Genomic DNA, 17,979 nt, shown 5'->3' with positions numbered 1-17,979 from the left:
GATTGTTGTAGGTTATAAACTCTTGTTGTTTTTCATCACAATCACCCAGAAGTATATAATCTTCGATCAATGGTAGCAGATGGTATGTAAATAAAAGCGCTGTGGTGTACCAGCTAAATTACTTGTTGATTAACCTCTAATAATACTTGTTGTTCTTCTGCGTCAAGGATTACTCATCATTAATACTGAAAACATCAACTGTTGGCACAAAACGCATCGAAGCTCCTCCTCGATTGCAGCACAGGAGAGAACATTCCGGAATGATTTCAAGGGAATAATCTTCCCCGATGTATAAGATAACTGTTATGTGGTACTTCAGATTCAGCCTTGGGAGTTTCTTCCTGAAGTTTGTCCGTTTTATTTTGCTTCCCGAGGCCTTTAGTCAGATTGGGACCTGGCGTCAGAAAGTCGCGGAAAGCGCTCAGCAGGTCAGGCTGCTGCTCCTCTCTCGCGGAGGGAGAGGCAGAGTTAGTGTTTCAGACTGGTGACCTTTTGCCAGAACTTGGAGTGGTTTAGAGACTTCACAGTTTAGAACGAAGGACAGAGGCAAGAACGGGGGGGGGGGGGGGGGGGGGGGGGTGTGTGTCAGATGTGTCCGTGATGGAACAAGAGAAAAGATTTCTGATTTGATTTGATTTATTGTCACCTGTATCGAAGTACGGTGAAAAGTATTTTTCTGCGACCGAGGGAACGTACACAGTACGTACGTAGTAGACAAAACGGATAATCAACAGAGAACATTGACAAATGGTACATCGACAAAACAGTGATTGGTTACAATGCGGAACAAGGGGCCAAACGAAGCAAATACATGAGTGGGGGAGGAAGACAGGAGTGATTAAATAACAGAAGAGTTCGTGCTGCAGTAGCAACAACAACTTATTTTCACATCGGACCTTTAAAATAATAAAACATGGTGTTTCGTAAGAGGATTATAAAACAAAATATGACCATTGTTAAGAGCACAGCTGATAAATGCTAGGGCATTGCAAATCGCAGAAGGAAACTTGGAGTGCTTCTCTCGACAGTTTTTAGCAATTTGGTATACAACGCGGAACGATATGCAGAGCAGTGAAGGTTCTTCCAAATGTTTTCGTGATGGATTAAACAAAATAAATGTTTATTAAACAGTAAAACATAAAGTCACACAATGGCCGGGATTTTCCCCTACCCGGCGGGGCGGGGGGTCCCGGCGTGTTGGAGAGGCATGAACCACTCCGGCGTCGGGCCGCCCCAAAGGTGCGGACGTCTCCGCACATTTAGGGGCCAAGCCCTAACATTGAGGGGCTAGGCCCGCGCCGGAGTGGTTGGCGCACTGCCGGCTGGCGTGGAAGGCCTTTGGCGCCACGCCAGCCGGGGCCGAAGGGACTTCGCCGGCCGGCGGAAGTCTGCGCAGGAGCGTCAGCGGCTGCTGACGTCATCCCCGCGCATGCGTGGGGAGGGGGTCACTTCCGCCTCTGCCATGGTGAAGACTATGGCGAAGGCGGAAGGAAAAGAGTGCCCCCACGGCACAGGCCCGCCCGCTGATCGGTGGGCCCCGATCGTGGGCCAGGCCACCGTGGGGGCACCCCCCCGGGGCCAGATCGTCCTGCGCCCCGCTCAGGACCCTGGAGCCTGCCCGCGCTGCCTGGTCCCGCTGGTAAGGTAGGTGGTTTGATCCATGCCGGTGGTAAAGGCTTGACAGTGGCGGGACTTCGGCCCATCGGGGGCTGGAGAATCGCCGGGGGGGGGGGGGGGGGGGGGGGGCACGCCGACTGGCGCGGAACGATTCCCGCCCCCGCCGAATCTCCGGTGCTGGAGAATTCGGGACACAGCGGGGGCGGGATTGACGCCGGCCCCCGGCGATTCTCCGACCCGGCGGGGGGTCGGAGAATCCCACCCAATATCTTTACATTTACCCAGTTCCAAATTCCTCTGTTTTCCTAACCTCCAAGCTAAGCCTCTCAAACAACATCCCATAGGTTCTAAAACCAGCAAAATCCAGCAATAGTTACTACACCAGGCACCTCAATCATCTGGAAATGCTTCAGTCTTGGGATTGAGATAACTGGTTTCTCAAACAGGCTTTCTCCAGGCACAGCTTGCTGGGAGTGGACACAGCTTGCCTCTGTGGGCTGCGGTACCGAAACACCTCCCTCGCATAGAGTGGACTTGCCTCCGAACTACTGTTGTTTCTTTTGATCTTCCATTATAGAACATAGAGTGCAGAAGGAGGCTATTCGGCCCATCGAGTCTGCACCGACCCACTTAAGCCCTTAATTCCACCCTATCCCCATAACCCCTCCTAACCTTTTTGGACACTAAGGGCAATTTAGCACGGCTAATCCACCTAACCTGCACGTCTTTGGACTGTGGGAGGAAACCGGAGCACCCGGAGGAAACCCACGCAGACATGGGGAGAACGTGCAGACTCCGCACGGACAGTGACCCAGCAGGGAATCGAACCTGGCGACCCTGGCGCTGTGAAGCCACAGTGCTAGCTACGTGTGCTACCGTGCTACTAATCTGAACTAACCTTCTCAAAAGTTACTCTTGATTACCTTTATATTGCATGAATTCACCTTTTAGAATGTAAGTGTGAAATTCACCCCATCTTCTCTTTAACTTTTACTATCTTGACGTTAACTTTTGACACTGTCTCCCATTTTTACCGCCTTACCTGAGGTAAACATTTGTTTACAGCAGTGCTAGGGTAATCAGCATATCAAAACTCGAGTGCCATCAACTCAGCCTACCTGAGCTTTCTACAGTTTCCACTTTAAAATAGTTTCTTGTCCTTTAAACATACAACCTCCAGAACACGTTTCCAATTATTGGATTTCCTGTTTTTTTAAATTTTATCATGATTTCCTAACACAATGGGCCCTGTAAGGTGAAATGAAATGAAATGAAAATTGCTTATTGTCACGAGTAGGCTTCAATGAAGTTACTGTGAAAAGCCCCTAGTCGCCACATTCCGGCGCCTGTTTGGGGAATCAGCAACCGAAAGCTTGACAAAGACGCAGGTTTTAGGGGCTGCTTTAAAGGAGGAGAGAGAGGCTGGGGAGCAGAGATGCGTAAGGAGGGGATGTTGGAGTTGGGGCTCAGGCAGCTGAAGGCATGGCCACCAGTGACGGAGCAAGAAGCGAAGGGGGGGAAATATATGTAAAGAAGGACAAAAAATAAATAAAATAATAATATTTGCTTATTGTCACAAGTAGGCTTCAATGAAGTTACTGTGAAAAGCCCCGAGTGACCACACTCCGGCGCCTGTTTGGGGAAGCTGGTACGGGAATTGAACCCGCGCTGCTGGCCTTGTTCTGCATTACAAGCCAGCTGTTTAGCCCACTGTGCTAAACCAGCCCCTGGTTTAAAGGTAAAAGATAGTGTCATGTGAGAGTACCTTTAAAAAATGGGTGTTTGAGAAATGGGGGGTTTATAAAATAGCTGTACTGGATGTACCTGTAAGAAATGGGTGATTATTAGAGAGCTGCAGTGATGTCAGAGTGTGGGTGGAGCCAGGCTGTCTGTCTGCTTTACTTTCGTTTTAGGCTGTCTGCTACAGAATATGGTTAGTTATGTTTTGAGAGCTGGATAGCTGCAGGCAAAGCAAGGAGCTGCATAAGGATCTCTCTCTGCAAACTGAAGACTCTCCAAATCAATTGGGTGATTTCAAAGTGCTGACTGCTCTCAATAGTGAATTTAAACCTGATCTCTGTGTTAGAAAGGGTCTTTTGTCTTCCGGATGTTGTTTGGGAATTTATTAAGGGTTATCTATCGAGTACTGTATTCTTTGGGGATTTATTGGTGCTGATAGTTGTTAAGATGTTTACTGTGGGTTTATAAAGTGTTAACTGATTTCATAAATAAACATTGTTTAAATTTAAAAGTACCGTAAAGCTGTGTTGCACCACACCTGTAGAGTGGACCGTGTGCTCCCCATACCACAATCTAGTAAACGTTGTGGACCAAGTGAACTCCATGATACACTTTGGGGTTCTCTAAACCCTGGCCCATAACAATAGTTAAAATGAAATGGGATGAAAAACAAATGGGTCGAGGAGGGATAGAGCTAATCATCTGGAGTTGTTGAATTCAGTGTTGAGACTGGAAGGCCGCAGCGAGCCTAACCGGAAGATGAGATGCTGTTCCTCCAGTTTGCGTTGAGTTTCTCTGGAACATTGCAGCAGGCCAAGGACAGACATGTGGGCATGGGAGCAGGGTCTCTTGTTAAAATGGCAGGCAACGGGAAGGTCAGGGTCCTGAATGCGCACAGACCGAAGGTGCTCAGCAAATCGCTCACCCAGTCTACATTTGGTCTCTCCGAGAGAGGGGGTGGTAAAGTAAAATTGTGGGCGGGGTGGGGCATCATCAGTGTACATGTGGAAACGAACGCTGTGCTTTCAGATGATGCTGCTGAGTGGTGCCATGTAGATGAGAAATAGGAGGCGGCCAAGGATAGATTCTTTGAGGGTCACCGGAAGTACCGGCGCAGGTGCAGAAAGCGAAGCCATTAAATGTGCTCCTCTGGCTATAATTATACAGATAAGAATAAATAAATAATCTTTATTAGTGTCATTACATTAACACTGCAATAAAGTTACTGTGACAAGCCCCCAGTCGCCACACTCTGGCATCTGTTCAGATACACAGAGGGAGAATTCAGAATGTCCAATTCACCTAAATAGCACGTCTTTCGGGACTTATGGGAGTAAACCGGAGCACCCGGAGGAAACCCACGCAGACATGGGGAGAACGTGCAGACTCCGCACAGACAGTAGCCCAAGCCGGGAATCGAACCCAGGACCCTGCCGCTGTGAAGCCACAGTGCTAATCACTGTGCTACCGTGCCGCCCCAGGTTACAGCAGTCCCGCCCTGCTGGAGGACAGCGGTGAGGTTTTGGAGAAGAAAGGGAAGTTGGAGACTGGGGCAGTTAGTTTAGAAGGATGATGGGGCCCCGGGATTGATTATTTTTGTGAGGAGAGTTGACACGATGAGAAATGAATTGGGTTAAAACTCAGTGTTGGAATCCCTCCCCTCGGGGTTCCGCTCCTGCCAAGCCACGGAAACGGCTCCAATCAGAATCAAATCTCACTTCATGTTAATCCCAACCTTGAATAAACCATTTCCGATTATTTCAAGATGGAGAAATACAATTCAGCAACTCCGGTGCAGTTAGCACAAGATTCTTTCCAATAAATCTTGCAGGGAAATTCCTTTCCTCAGAGCGGCAAGCACGCCAAACTCGCCACCTTGGCATGTAGTTCTGGCAAACAGCTTAGATGTGTTCCAACAGAAACTACATGAGTATGTGAGAGAAAAGGAAATAGAAAGATACACCAAGAGCGTGGAGATGGAAAGGCAGGAGTCTTGTGTGGGATATAAACACTACCACAGAGTACTGTAGAAGAATCATTTAGATTCAAGGCATTAATGCTGTTACTCTCCCCACGTATACTGTCCGACCTGCTGATTTACCCAGCATTTTCTGTTTTTTCTACCACAAAGTAGTTGGGCCGAATGGTCTGCTTCTGTGCTGTATATTCTCGGTTTGTAGCAAGGGAGGATGGAGGCAAACCTTTTTAAATCTAATACCCAAGGACCCCTTCCTTCCCCCACCCCTGGACATAATTCACTGACAGAAATGTGACCGATTTATGTGCTGCAATTGAGGACATCTGTGCTTCGATCTTGTTCAATTGGTGGGTTGACGTCTGCATGAATTTCGACTGACGTTGATTTTCCAAGTTTTAAGATCGCTTGGCATAAGTGATTGGGTGCAAAAATGCTGGCGATGTTTGACTCGCAGAAAATACATTTTTTTGCCGCGTCCACCATGGCGATTTCAGGTTTAAGGGAACGGCAGTAACACTGAGACGTGCAGCAGCCAGAATCCCAAGATTCAACCCTATCCTGCTCTGTGGCGGAGAAAAGAATGTTCAACCTCCTTTCCTGCTGCTGATTCTCCTGCAGAGACTCCTTTGTAGAAAAGAGACTCCTACGTTAAGGAAGTTGCTGCCCCTTGGCCCTAAACACCAATTATATTTTCAGTCACTTGCCAGATTTAGTGGGAGTGCTTATCTCACTTGGTTCCTGTTACAGCGGGATGCATTTTCAATGGGAGCGTGACACGAGCTCTTTTCATTACGAGGATAACAAGCCCTCGCTGTCGTATATAATGTAGAACGTGAATGTTTTACACATTTTACAAGGACAAGCCAGCATGCTTCAGGTCAAGTACATCTGCGAGACAAGTATAACTCCCACTACAGCCTCCTGCAGCATTCTTAACGGCGTACTATTTAGACCTCCTCCCACTGCCACCCTCTTGGCCATAGGCTGGGAGTAGGGAGGCGCAGATTTTTAAACATTCTCATGAGGCTGTCGTTGGCTAGGCCAGCATTTATTGCCGCTCCTTAATTGCCCTTGAGCAGGAGGTGGTGAGCCGCCCTCTTGAACCGCCGCAGTCCGTGGGGTGTAGGTACACCCACCGCGCTGTTGTGAAGGGAGATCCAGGATTCTGACCATTGGGCGACGTTAGAGTGTCAAACCATATTGTTTGTGTGCCAGATGAGAATATAGGGTGTGAATTAGTTTGTGTTTGTGGGAAGACGCCGGTTGGAGAGGTTGAGAAAGAGCACAGACTGTCTTCGATGGGGAGAAGGAGAAATCTAACGACAAACAGGTAATGCCGTGACTGCTGTTAGAAATCCGAAATCCAAATACAATCGGGCCTTGGTGGGAATGCTCGACCGGTCAGCCAGCACCTGCGGCAGGAGAAGCAGAGTTGATGGGCGGGATTCTCTGGCCCCATACCTGGCGGGACCCGTTGTGAGCGAGAGTGGCAAATTTGGTGTGTCCCCCCTGCCCACAAAACGGCATTCACTTTCAGGCTCACCGAAAAATCCCAGCCAGGCAACGAGGACTGAAGATTTCGGCCGACGTTTCGGAACGATGACCTTTTAGTGGAGACCAGATGAATTGATCTCAGTGTCGTTCCGCACACTTCGTTTTTTTTCCCTCCTTGGGGAGTAGTGGCGAAGTGGTGGAAGGAATCCCCAGCTGATTGTCAACCTCCTGGACCAGGTCATGAATGGTCAATGAATGGGTCGCTTACTTGTTTTGTTGGAGGTCAGTGACGTAGCTGGTTTGGCTGTCCTGAACTAGGGGACATGGCCTAAAGATAAGAGCCAAATCTTTAAGGAGTGGGGGTAGGAAGCATGATGCACTCTAAAAGAGTGGCAGATGTGTGGCGTGGTCTTCTACCAATGGAAGTTGACACTTGGTTAGTGGTTAATTTTAAATATAAGGTTGATGGATTTCTATTAACGAAGCATAATTTGTAGGCGACTTAAAACTGATGAAGCTTTGGAGGAATATCGGGAAAGTAGGACAAATCTCAACCGGGCAATAAAGAGGGCTAAAAGGGGTCATGAAATATCTTTGGCTAACAGGGTTAAGGAAAATCCCAAAGCCTTTTATTCGTATATAAGGAGCAAGAGGGTAACTAGAGAAAGGATTGGCCCACTCAAAGCCAAAAGAGGGAATTTATGCGTGGAGTCAGAGGAAATGGGTGAGATTCTTAATGAGTACTTTGCATCGGTATTCACCAAGGAGAGGGACGTGACGGATGTTGAGGTTAGGCATGGATGTTTAAATACTCTAGGTCAAGTCGGCATAAGGAAGGGGGAAGTTTGGGGTATTCTAAAAGGCATTAAGGTGGACACGTCCCCAGGTCCGGATGGGATCTATCCCAGGTTTCTGAGAGAAGCGAGGGACGAAATAGCTGGGGCCTTAACAGATATCTTTGCAGCATCCTTGAGCACGGGTGAGGTCCCGGAGGACTGGAGAATTGCTAATATTGTCCCTTTGTTTAAGAAGGGTAGCTGGGATAATCCAGGGAATTATAGACCTGTAAGCTTGACGTCAGTGGTAGGCAAACTGTTGGAGAAGATACTGAGGGATAGGATCTATTCACATTTGGAAAAAAATAGACTTTAGGCAGCATGGTTTTGTGCAGGGAAGGTCATATCTTACAAACCGTACAAAATTCTTTGAGGAAGTGACAAAGTTAATTGATGAGGGAAGGGCTGTAGATGTCATATACATGGACTTCAGTAAGGCGTTTGATAAAGTTTCCTATGGCAGGTTGATGGAAAAAGTGAAGTTGCATGGGGTTCAGGGTGTACTAGCTAGATGTATAAAGAACTGGTTGGGCAACAGGAGACCGAGAGTAGTGGTGGAAGGGAGTGTCTCAAAATGGAGAAAGGTGACTAGTGGTGTTCCACAGGGTTCCGTGCTCGGACCACTGTTGTTTGTGATATATATAAATGATCTGGACGAAGGCATAGGTGGTCTGATTAGCAAGTTTGCAGATGATACTAAGATTGGTGGAGTTGCAGATAGCGAGGGGGACTGTCAGAGAATACAGCAAAATACAGATAGATTGGAGAGTTGGGCAGAGAAATGGCAGATGGATTTCAATCCAGGCAAATGCGAGGTGATGCATTTTGGAAGATCCAATTCAAGAGTGGACTATACAGTCAATGGAAGAGTCTTGGGGAAAATTGATGTACAGAGAGTTCTGGGAGTTCAGGTCCATTGTACCCTGAAGGTGGCAACGCAGGTTGATAGAGTGGTCAAGAAGACGTACAGCATGCTTGCCTTCATCGGACGGGGTATTGAGTACAAGAGTCGGCAGGTCATGTTATAGTTGTATAGGACTTTGGTTAGGCCACATTTGGAATACTGCGTGCAGAAGAATGTGGATGCTTTAGAGAGGGTGCAGAGGAGGTTCACTAGGATGTTGCCTGGTATGGAGGGTGCTAGCTATGAAGAAAGGTTGAGTAGATTAGGATTGTTTTTGTTGGAAAGACGGAGGTTGAGGGGGGACCTGATTGATGTCTACAAAATTGAGAGGTAGGGACAGGGTGGATAGCAACAAGCTTTTTCCAAGAGTGGGGGTTTCAATTACAAGGGGTCACGATTTCAAGGTGAGAGGGGGAAAGTTTAATGGAGATGTGTGTGGAAAGTTGTTTATGCAGAGGGTGGTGGGTGCCTGGAACGCTTTGCCAGCAGAGGTGGTTGAGGCGGGCACGATAGCATCATTTAAGATGCATCTAGACAGATATATAAACGGGCGGGGAACAGAGGGAAGTAGATCCTTGGAAAATAGGCGATAGGTTTAGATAAAGGATCTGGATCGGCGCAGGCTAGGAGGGCTGAAGGGCCTGTTCCTGTGCTGTAATTTTCTTTGTTCTGTCACAGGGTGGATGGAGTTAGGTCACAGAACCGCCATAATCTCTCTGAATTCAGGAACGGGCTCGAGGGGCTAAATTACCTCCCCCCACGTCAATAAAACACGACCGTAGCAGAGCATTAAAAATGGCAACAATTTATTTTGAAATGGAATTGCCACTACTTATCTGCAATATTCTACAAAAGTAAATCATTTTTTAAAAACCTGAATTAAATTAATTTTTCTAAACCGTATTTAAGTCAACCTGTTTCAGTAGCCAAAATGTCGAATGCTCGAATGTAAAATAAGAGCAAATTATTTCGGAAGTGGACAATTGTTAATTTGAAATCTGAAAGGGAAAGATTGGTTAATGCCATTGACAAAAGCCTTCATCAGAATTGGCTGATTTGAACCTTTGAACTGAGATATTAATCTCGCTTTCTCTCCCAGTGACTGACCTGATTTACAGGCCCTGCATTTTTCATCTTTAAATCCATGTTAGGTTATGTCACTGTAGCAGCTGATGCATTAAATCTTGTGCTTATTTAGTTGAGGGATGTTACTGTTTCAGAGTTGCCGCTCTTCCCATTTCAGGCACCAACTTTGCGAAAACAACAGCTTGCATTTGTATAGCGCCTTGCATTTGTATAGCGCCATGAATGTAATATAACATGCCAAGGTACTGCCCAGGGGCATTACCTGATAAAATCTGACCGCAAGCTACGTGAGGGATTTGGACAGCTTGGTCAAAGAGGTAGATTTTAAAGAGGAGCCTTGAAGGTGTAGCGGTAGATTGAGAGGTGGGGAGGTGTAGGAGAAGGAGTTCCAGACGTAGAACATAGAACAGTACAGCACAGAACAGGCCCTTCGGCCCTCAATGTTGTGCCGAGCCATGATCACCCTACTCAAACCTACACATCCACCCTATACCCGTAACCCAACAAGCCCCCCTTAACCTTACTTTTTTATTAGGACACTACGGGCAATTTAGCATGGCCAATCCACCTAACCCGCACATCTTTGGACTGTGGGAGGAAACCGGAGCACCCGGAGGAAACCCACGCACACAGGGGGAGGACGTGCAGACTCCACACAGACAGTGACCCAGGCGGGAATCGAACCTGGGACCCTGGAGCTGTGAAGCATTTATGCGAACCACCATGCTACCCTGCTTGGCAGCCTCACAGCGCCAGGGACCCGGGTTCGATTCCGGCCTTGGGTTACTGTGCGGAGTCTGCACGTTCTCCCCGTGTTTGCTGGGTTTCCTCCGGGTGCTCCGGCTTTCCTCCCATAAGTCCAAAGATGTGCAGGTTAGGTGGGGTTACGGGGATGAGGCGGGGGAGTGGGCCTTGGTAGGGTGCTCTTTCAAGAGGGCCGGTGCAGACTCGATGGGCCCAATAGCCTCCCGCAATGTAGGGAATCCAAGGAATTCTATGGAGTACAAATTTAGGGAGGAAGTGAGGCTACGGAGGGATTTGAAAGCAGGGATGAGAAACGTAAAACTTGAAGTGTTGCTTCCACCAGGAACTAGTGCAAGTCAGCGAGTGATGGATGGATGAATTGGACTTGGTGTGAATTAGGATGTGGTGAGGAGAGTTTTGGATGGGTTCAAGTTCAGTGAGGGTGAGAAGTGGGGGGCCAGCAAGGAGGGCATTAGTATAGTCAAGTCTAAAGGCAATAAAGGGATGGTTGAGGGTTTTGGCAGCAGGTTAGCTGACACGGGGCAGAACTTGGTCATGTCATGGAGATGGAGTTAGGTGGTCTTAATGATAGAGTGGATAAATGGTCAGAGGTTCGGCTCGGAGTGAAGTACCTCACCAAGGTTGAGGACGATCTGCGTCAGTCTCGGCCGATTGCTGGGCAGAATTACACTCCGTTTTTGATGGACCTCAACCCCAACTTCCATTCTTCACTCCAGCTGACTTTTGTCTTTCTGCTGAGCGGGATGGTCAGTTCGTATCAAATTAGCAAGGTTTCTGCTGTAGGCAGGTGCCCAGTAGGAACCGGACTGAAATATGCACACTGACTTCATAGGGTCAGACTTCAGTGAACGGACTGAGGAGGCCCTTAATCTGGGATGGATCTGAACTCGAGCTCCATGGATGGAGAGACCTGCATTAATATGCAGTTTTGTTTTAAATGATAAATTAGCGGAATCGTTTGTCCACTTTTTACTTGTTTGATTTACTTGTAAATGTTTAAATATTGTTTGTCTTCCCTAGTAATGTTACAGTAACTAACATTGATTGTTCAACGATACAGAGCAGGTACTAACCAGATTAACCCTGTCTGGTAAAACAGACCCATCAGTTGTCACTTTGGTGTGGTGGTGGGGGAAATGTGTGTGGCCTACATCAGTGTTCTTCAAACTTTTTTTCCGGGGACCCATTTTTACCAACCGACCGACCTTCGGGAACCCAACCCAGTCAACCTTCGCGACCCACGCCGGCCGACTATTTTCTCTTACCTTGATTGCTGCTGACAAAAATGGAGGAAATGGCTTTGGGTCCCTGTGGCCCTCGTACACGCACCTCCAATGGAACCTGTTGGATGAAGGTGACACCTTCTGGTGTCGGAAATTATGGAGTCTCCATCTGTCCAAAGTTCTGAATTATTTTCCTGTAAAATTTTATCAAATAACCCCCCCCCCCCCCCCCCCCCCCCCTGAAAAAAACGAAAATTAAATGAATAAAATAAATGAAGAAAAACAACTACAGAACTTGTAAAACAAAAAGCTGCAACTGCACATGCGTGCCCGATTATCGGCGTGCATGCGCGGTGCGGCCGAATTTTTTTTTAAGATGTTCGCGGGCGCTGGCAGCTGCCGTTATGAAAAGCCGGCTGCTGCGCGGGGATTTGCGCGATCGGGAGCGCCGCAGACGACGGCACCGCGACCCTCCTAACACCCACCTGCGACCCACCCGCGGGTCGCGCCCCCCCCCCCCCCCCCCCCCGACTTTGAAGAATACTGGCCTACACTATCCTGACTCCCAACTGTTGCAAGGATTGTGCGTTGTTACTTTGTTCTTTTTATTCCACATTCCACAAGATGCACACTCTTTTTTCTGAGAGGAATTTTGCTGTCTGAAGATTACCCTCGTCGTACAGATCATTGCCGTGTGTTTCGAAGTTATGTACAGCGACTAGTTTGTTGTTTTTGTTTTTTGGTAAAATGAGAGCCCAGTGGTGATAACAATGATGAGGACATTTTGGGCTTCCACGATCAGTTATTGCGTTGTTGTTTTTTGGGGTGCTACTTTGGTATCTTTGTTCTGTAATGATAAATGTAAATATTTGAGTGGCTACATGGACTAAAATAATCCCCCCTCCCCCACGCCGCCCACGCCCTGCTGTGTCACGCGGTCTGGTGTGTCTTATGGTCCAGCGAATAAGGCACTTTTGATGGGTCTTTGAGCCTTGATGCTGTTTTCATGGGGCCAGACTTTGTGTGAAGATCCAAAATCAAAGTATTAGAACAAAATGCTACAGAAGGACAGAAAAAAAAACACCCTCGAAAGTAGAATAATAAGGCCGATCGATATACTAGTGAGCAGGATATTTCTCTTGGCAGCTTTGTCCACTTGGTAAACTCACAAAGGCATCAATTCTTGCAGCTGTGGCGAGCGCTGGACAGTGACGTGACGGGATGGATGGCGACTGGAAGATCTGTAATGGTTGTCTGTATTCGAGCGCAGTGTGGTAATAAGCAAATTTTTCTTATCATTGCAGGGACGGAGAAGGTCCGGCAAGCGCTAGCGTGCAAACATCTCCATGTGGTAAACCCCGACTGGTTATGGAGCTCGCTGGAACGGTGGGAAAGAGTCGATGAAAAGTTATTCCCGTTGAAAGAAGATTACATCAAAACTCAAAGGTAAACAGCAACAACCGGCTTTCACACAGACCCCCTTGAACGTGGGAAAACATTCGCTTCCCATTGGGCGCTATCAGTCAAAATAGGATGGTGCGCCAAAGAAGGAGGTAAGGGCAGGCCGAAAGTTTGGTCAAGGATTTGGATTTCGAAGTGTCTTAAAAGAAGAGAGGGCGAGATGTGGAAGCACAGGGGTTTAGAGATGGAATTCTAGCTTGTGGGGGAGGGGAGGTGCCGATGGTAGGGTGAAGGAAGTCGGATGTCTAAATTGGAGGAATGTAAATTTCCTGGGGTTTGTGGGTTGCGCAAGGTTACAGAGATGGAGAGGAACAGGACCCTGAAAAGACTTAAATGTGCAGATGAGAATTTGAGGGGTTATGGGGGGGGGGGGGGGGGGGGGGGGCGCGGGTGGGTGTACTGACCAGCTGAGAGGAGATCTGTTGGAGATGTTCCGGACAGCGAAAATAGGAACACTTCCCCCTCGTAAAAGGATCAAGAACACGAGGGCACAGATTTAAAGTGATTTGCCAAAGAAGCAAATGCGATCTGAGAAAAAACTTTTTCACCAAATGAGTGTACGGAGTGCACAGCCTGGAAGTGTGGTGAAGGCAGGTTCAATCGAGGCACGCAAGAGGCCATTGGATGATTACTTGGATGGAAGATTTCTGGTGCTGCGCGCCCCCCAGGATTCTCCGTCTCGCCAGTCGGCCAATGGGGTTTCCCATTGTGGACATGATGGGCCAAATGGCCTCCTTCTGCACCGTAACAATTCTCTGAGATTATTTTAATGGCGGATGGGCAGAAAGTGGGGCAGAGCTGGAAGTAGGCAGTCTTTCTGGGGATATGATGTAGGATACTTAGTTTGGAATGGAATAAACCATTTACAATGTCAACAATCTTGATCAACTGAATGTCAGAAAGGAGCGTGTCCATGGTGTAGAGTTGAAGGCAAGGCTGAAGACAGTGACTTCTGTATTCCCAGTGTTTAAAGAACATCTTGCGTTTACCCAGTGCCTTTCATGACCCCTTCCGCCCCCGAGCATCTGAAAAGGGTTTTACTGCCAGTTAAGTACTATTGAAGTGTAGCCATGGTCATAGTGTAGGAAATGGCGCAGCCAATAAGCACACAGCAAACTCCCACACAGTCATGTGATAATGACCACATCATCTGTTTCGGCAAGGTTAATTAAAGATGAATGTCAGCCAGGGTAACTCCTTTGAAATGGGGATCTTCTTGTTACCTCAATTTAACATCGGATCCAAAAGACGGCGCTGCCGGCAGTGCAGTGAGCCCTCCTAACCGCAACAGGGCATGGCCTTGATATTCTTTGGGCCCATCTCCGCAAGAGGACTCAAACCCAGAATCTTGTGACTCTGAAGCGACTGCCTGACGGTCTGGAGGGTGGTGGTGGAGAAGGGGAGCTGGGTGTCGCCAGTGTATCCAAGTTGACCCCACAGCTTTGAACGGCAAAGTTATTTGCAATGTATTCTTCTTATTCAGAATATCGCTTCGAATAACCTTGCCCAACCCCTGCAAAATCGTGGCCAACAGATGTCTATTACATGTTACATTGTTAAAATATAGGGCGGCACGGTGGCGCAGTGGTTAGCACTGCTGACTCACGGAGTCAAGGTCCAAGGTTCGACCCCGACCCCGGGTTACTGTCCATTTAGAGTTTGCACATTCTCCCCGTGTCTGCATGGGTCTCACCCCCACAACCCAAAGATGGGAACCGATGCAGGAAGTTGGAAGGTAGTAAAACAGGGACAGAAGCAAAAGGAAGTAAGGGGAAAAGTGCAAGGCAGAGAAGACATAGTCAAAAATCTAAAAGGGCGACAGTACAAGGTACAGTGACTGAGGGGAGCTCAGTGAATAGGCCCAGTAATACTAAAAGGAATAAAACTGGAGATGTTAAGATTCAAAACAGAGGTAAAAAAACCAACATAAGTGTACTTTACCTGAATGCTCGTAGTATTCGGAATAAAGTAAATGAGTTGATAGCACAAATCATCGTAAATGATTATGATTTAGTGGCCATTACTGAAACATGGTTAAAGGATGGTCACGACTGGGAGTTAAATATCCAAGGGTATCAAACTATTCGGAAGGACAGAGTGGATGGTAAGGGAGGTGGTGTTGCTCTGTTATTTAAGGATAACATCCGGGAAATAGTAAGGGATGACATCGGTGCTATGGAGAATAAGGTTGAAGGTTGAATCCATTTGGGTGGAAATCAGGAAATGTAAGGCAAAAAAATCACTGATAGGAGTAGTCTATCGGCCACCAAATAGTAACGTTATGGTGGGGCAGGCAATAAACAAAGAAATAACTGATGCATGTAGAAATGGTACAGCAGTTATCATGGGGGGTTTTAATCTACATGTCGATTGGTTTAACCACGTCGGTCAAGGCAATCTTGAGGAGGAGTTTATAGAATGTATCCGCGATAGTTTTCTAGAACAGTATGTAATGGAACCTACGAGGGAACAAGCGGTCCTAGATCTTGTCCTGTGTAATGAGACAGGATTGATTCATGATCTCATAGTTAGGGATCCTCTCGGAAGGAGCGATCACAATATGGTGGAATTTAAAATACAGATGGAGGGTGAGAAAGTAAAATCGAATACTAGTGTTTTGTGTTTAAACAAAGGAGATTACAATGGGACGAGAGAAGAACTAGCTAAGGTAGACTGGGAGCAAAGACTTTATGGTGGAACAGTTGAGGAACAGTGGAGAACCTTCCAAGCGATTTTTCACAGTGCTCAGCAAAGGTTTATACCAACAAAAAGGAAGGACGGTAGAAAGAGGGAAAATCGACCGTGGATATCTAAGGAAATAAGGGAGAATATCAAATTGAAGGAAAAAGCATATAAAGTGGCAAAGATTGCTGGGAGATTAGAGGACTGGGAAATCTTTAGGGGGCAACAGAAAGCTACTAAAAAAGCTATAAAGAAGAGTAAGATAGAATATGAGAGTAAACTTGCTCAGAATATAAAAACAGACAGTAAAAGTTTTTACAAATATATAAAACAAAAAAGAGTGGCTAAGGTAAATATTGGTCCTTTAGAGGATGAGAAGGGAGTTTTAATAATGGGAAATGAGGAAATGGCTGAGGAACTGAACAGGTGTTTTGGGTCGGTCTTCACAGTGGAAGACACAAATAACATGCCAGTGACTGATAGAAATGAGGCTATGACAGGTGAGGACCTTGAGAGGATTGTTATCACTAAGGAGGTAGTGATGGGCAAGCTAATGGGGCTAAAGGTAGACAAGTCTTCTGGCCCTGATGGAATGCATCCCAGAGTGCTAAAAGAGATGGCTAGGGAAATTGCAGATGCACTAGTGATAATTTACTGAAATTCACTAGACTCTGGGGTGGTCCCGGTGGATTGGAAATTAGCAAACGTGACACCACTGTTTAAAAAAGGAGGTAGGCAGAAAGGAGGGAATTATAGGCCAGTGAACTTAACTTCGGTAGTAGGGAAGATGCTGGAATCTATCATCAAGGAAGAAATAGCGAGGCATCTGGATAGAAATTGTCCCATTGGACAGACGCAGCATGCGTTCATAAAGGGCAGGCCATGCCTAACTAATTTAGTGGAATTTTTTGAGGACATTACCAGTGCAGTAGGTAACGGGGAGCCAATGGATGTGGTATATCTGGATTTCCAGAAAGCCTTTGACAAGGTGCCACACAAAAGGTTGCTGCATAAGATAAAGGTGCATGGCATTAAGGGTAAAGTAGTAGCATGGATAGAGGATTAGTTAATTAATAGAAAGCAAAGAGTGGGGATTAATGGGTGTTTCTCTGGTTGGCAATCAGTAGCTAGTGGTGTCACTCAGGGATCCGTGTTGGGCCCACAATTGTTCACAATTTACATAGATGATTTGGAGTTGGGGACCAAGGGCAATGTGTCCAAGTTTGCAGATGACACTAAGATGAGTGGTAAAGCGAAAAGTGCAGAGGATACTGGAAGTCTGCAGAGGGATTTGAATAGGTTAAGTGAATGGGCTCGGGTCTGGCAGGTGGAATACAACGTTGACAATGTGAGGTTATCCATTTTGGTAGGAATAACAGCAAACGGGATTATTATTTAAACGATAAAATATTAAAGCATGCTGCTGTGCAGAGAGACCTGGGTGTGCTAGTGCATGAGTCACAGAAAGTTGGTTTACAGGTGCAACAGGTGATTAAGAAGGCAAATCGAATTTTGTCCTTCATTGCTAGAGGGATGGAGTTTAAGACTAGGGAGGTTATGTTGCAATTGTATAAGGTGTTAGTGAGGCCACACTGGAGTATTGTGTTCAGTTTTGGTCACCTTTCTTGAGAAAAGACGTACTGGCACTGGAGGGTGTGCAGAGGAGCTTCACTAGGTTAATCCCAGAGCTGAAGGGGTTCGATTATGAGGAGAGGTTGAGTAGACTGGGACTGTACTCATTGGAATTTAGAAGGATGAGGGGGGATCTTATAGAAACATTTAAAATTATGAAGGGAATAGATAGGATAGATGCGGGCAGGTTGTTTCCACTGGCGTGTGAAAGCAGAACTAGGGGACACAGCCTCAAAATAAGGGGAAGTAGATTTAGGACTGAGTTTAGGAGGAACTTCTTCACCCAAAGGGTTGTGAATCTATGGAATTCCTTGCCCAGTGAAGCAGTTGAGGCTCCTTCATTACATGTTTTTAAGGTAAAGATAGATAGTTTTTTGAAGAATAAAGGGATTAAGGGTTATGGTGTTCGGGTGGGAAAGTGGAGCTGAGTCCACAAAAGATCAGGCATGATCTAATTGAATGGCGGAGCAGGCTCGAGGGGCCAGATGGCCTACCCCTGCTCCTAGTTCTTATGTTCTTATGTGCAGGGTAAGTGGACTGGCCACGCTAAATTGCCCCTTA

General features: G+C 46.9%; 1 protein-coding gene across 1 annotated transcript in view; it reads left to right on the top strand.

Annotated features, from left to right (window-relative positions):
• The window catches only part of ctdp1 (CTD (carboxy-terminal domain, RNA polymerase II, polypeptide A) phosphatase, subunit 1), a 288,341-nt gene that overhangs the window by 103,341 nt on the left and 167,021 nt on the right, over positions 1-17,979 (top strand). The window contains 1 exon segment of the mRNA XM_038810246.1: positions 12,948-13,089. Within this exon segment, the coding sequence (XP_038666174.1) occupies positions 12,948-13,089 (142 nt within the window).

The sequence above is a fragment of the Scyliorhinus canicula genome, chromosome 10 (genome assembly GCF_902713615.1).
Source record: "Scyliorhinus canicula chromosome 10, sScyCan1.1, whole genome shotgun sequence".
In the NCBI taxonomy this organism is placed as follows: Eukaryota; Metazoa; Chordata; class Chondrichthyes; order Carcharhiniformes; family Scyliorhinidae; genus Scyliorhinus; species Scyliorhinus canicula.
Note: the sequence above shows the minus strand (reverse complement) of the source record. Positions and strands in the feature narration are given on the sequence as shown.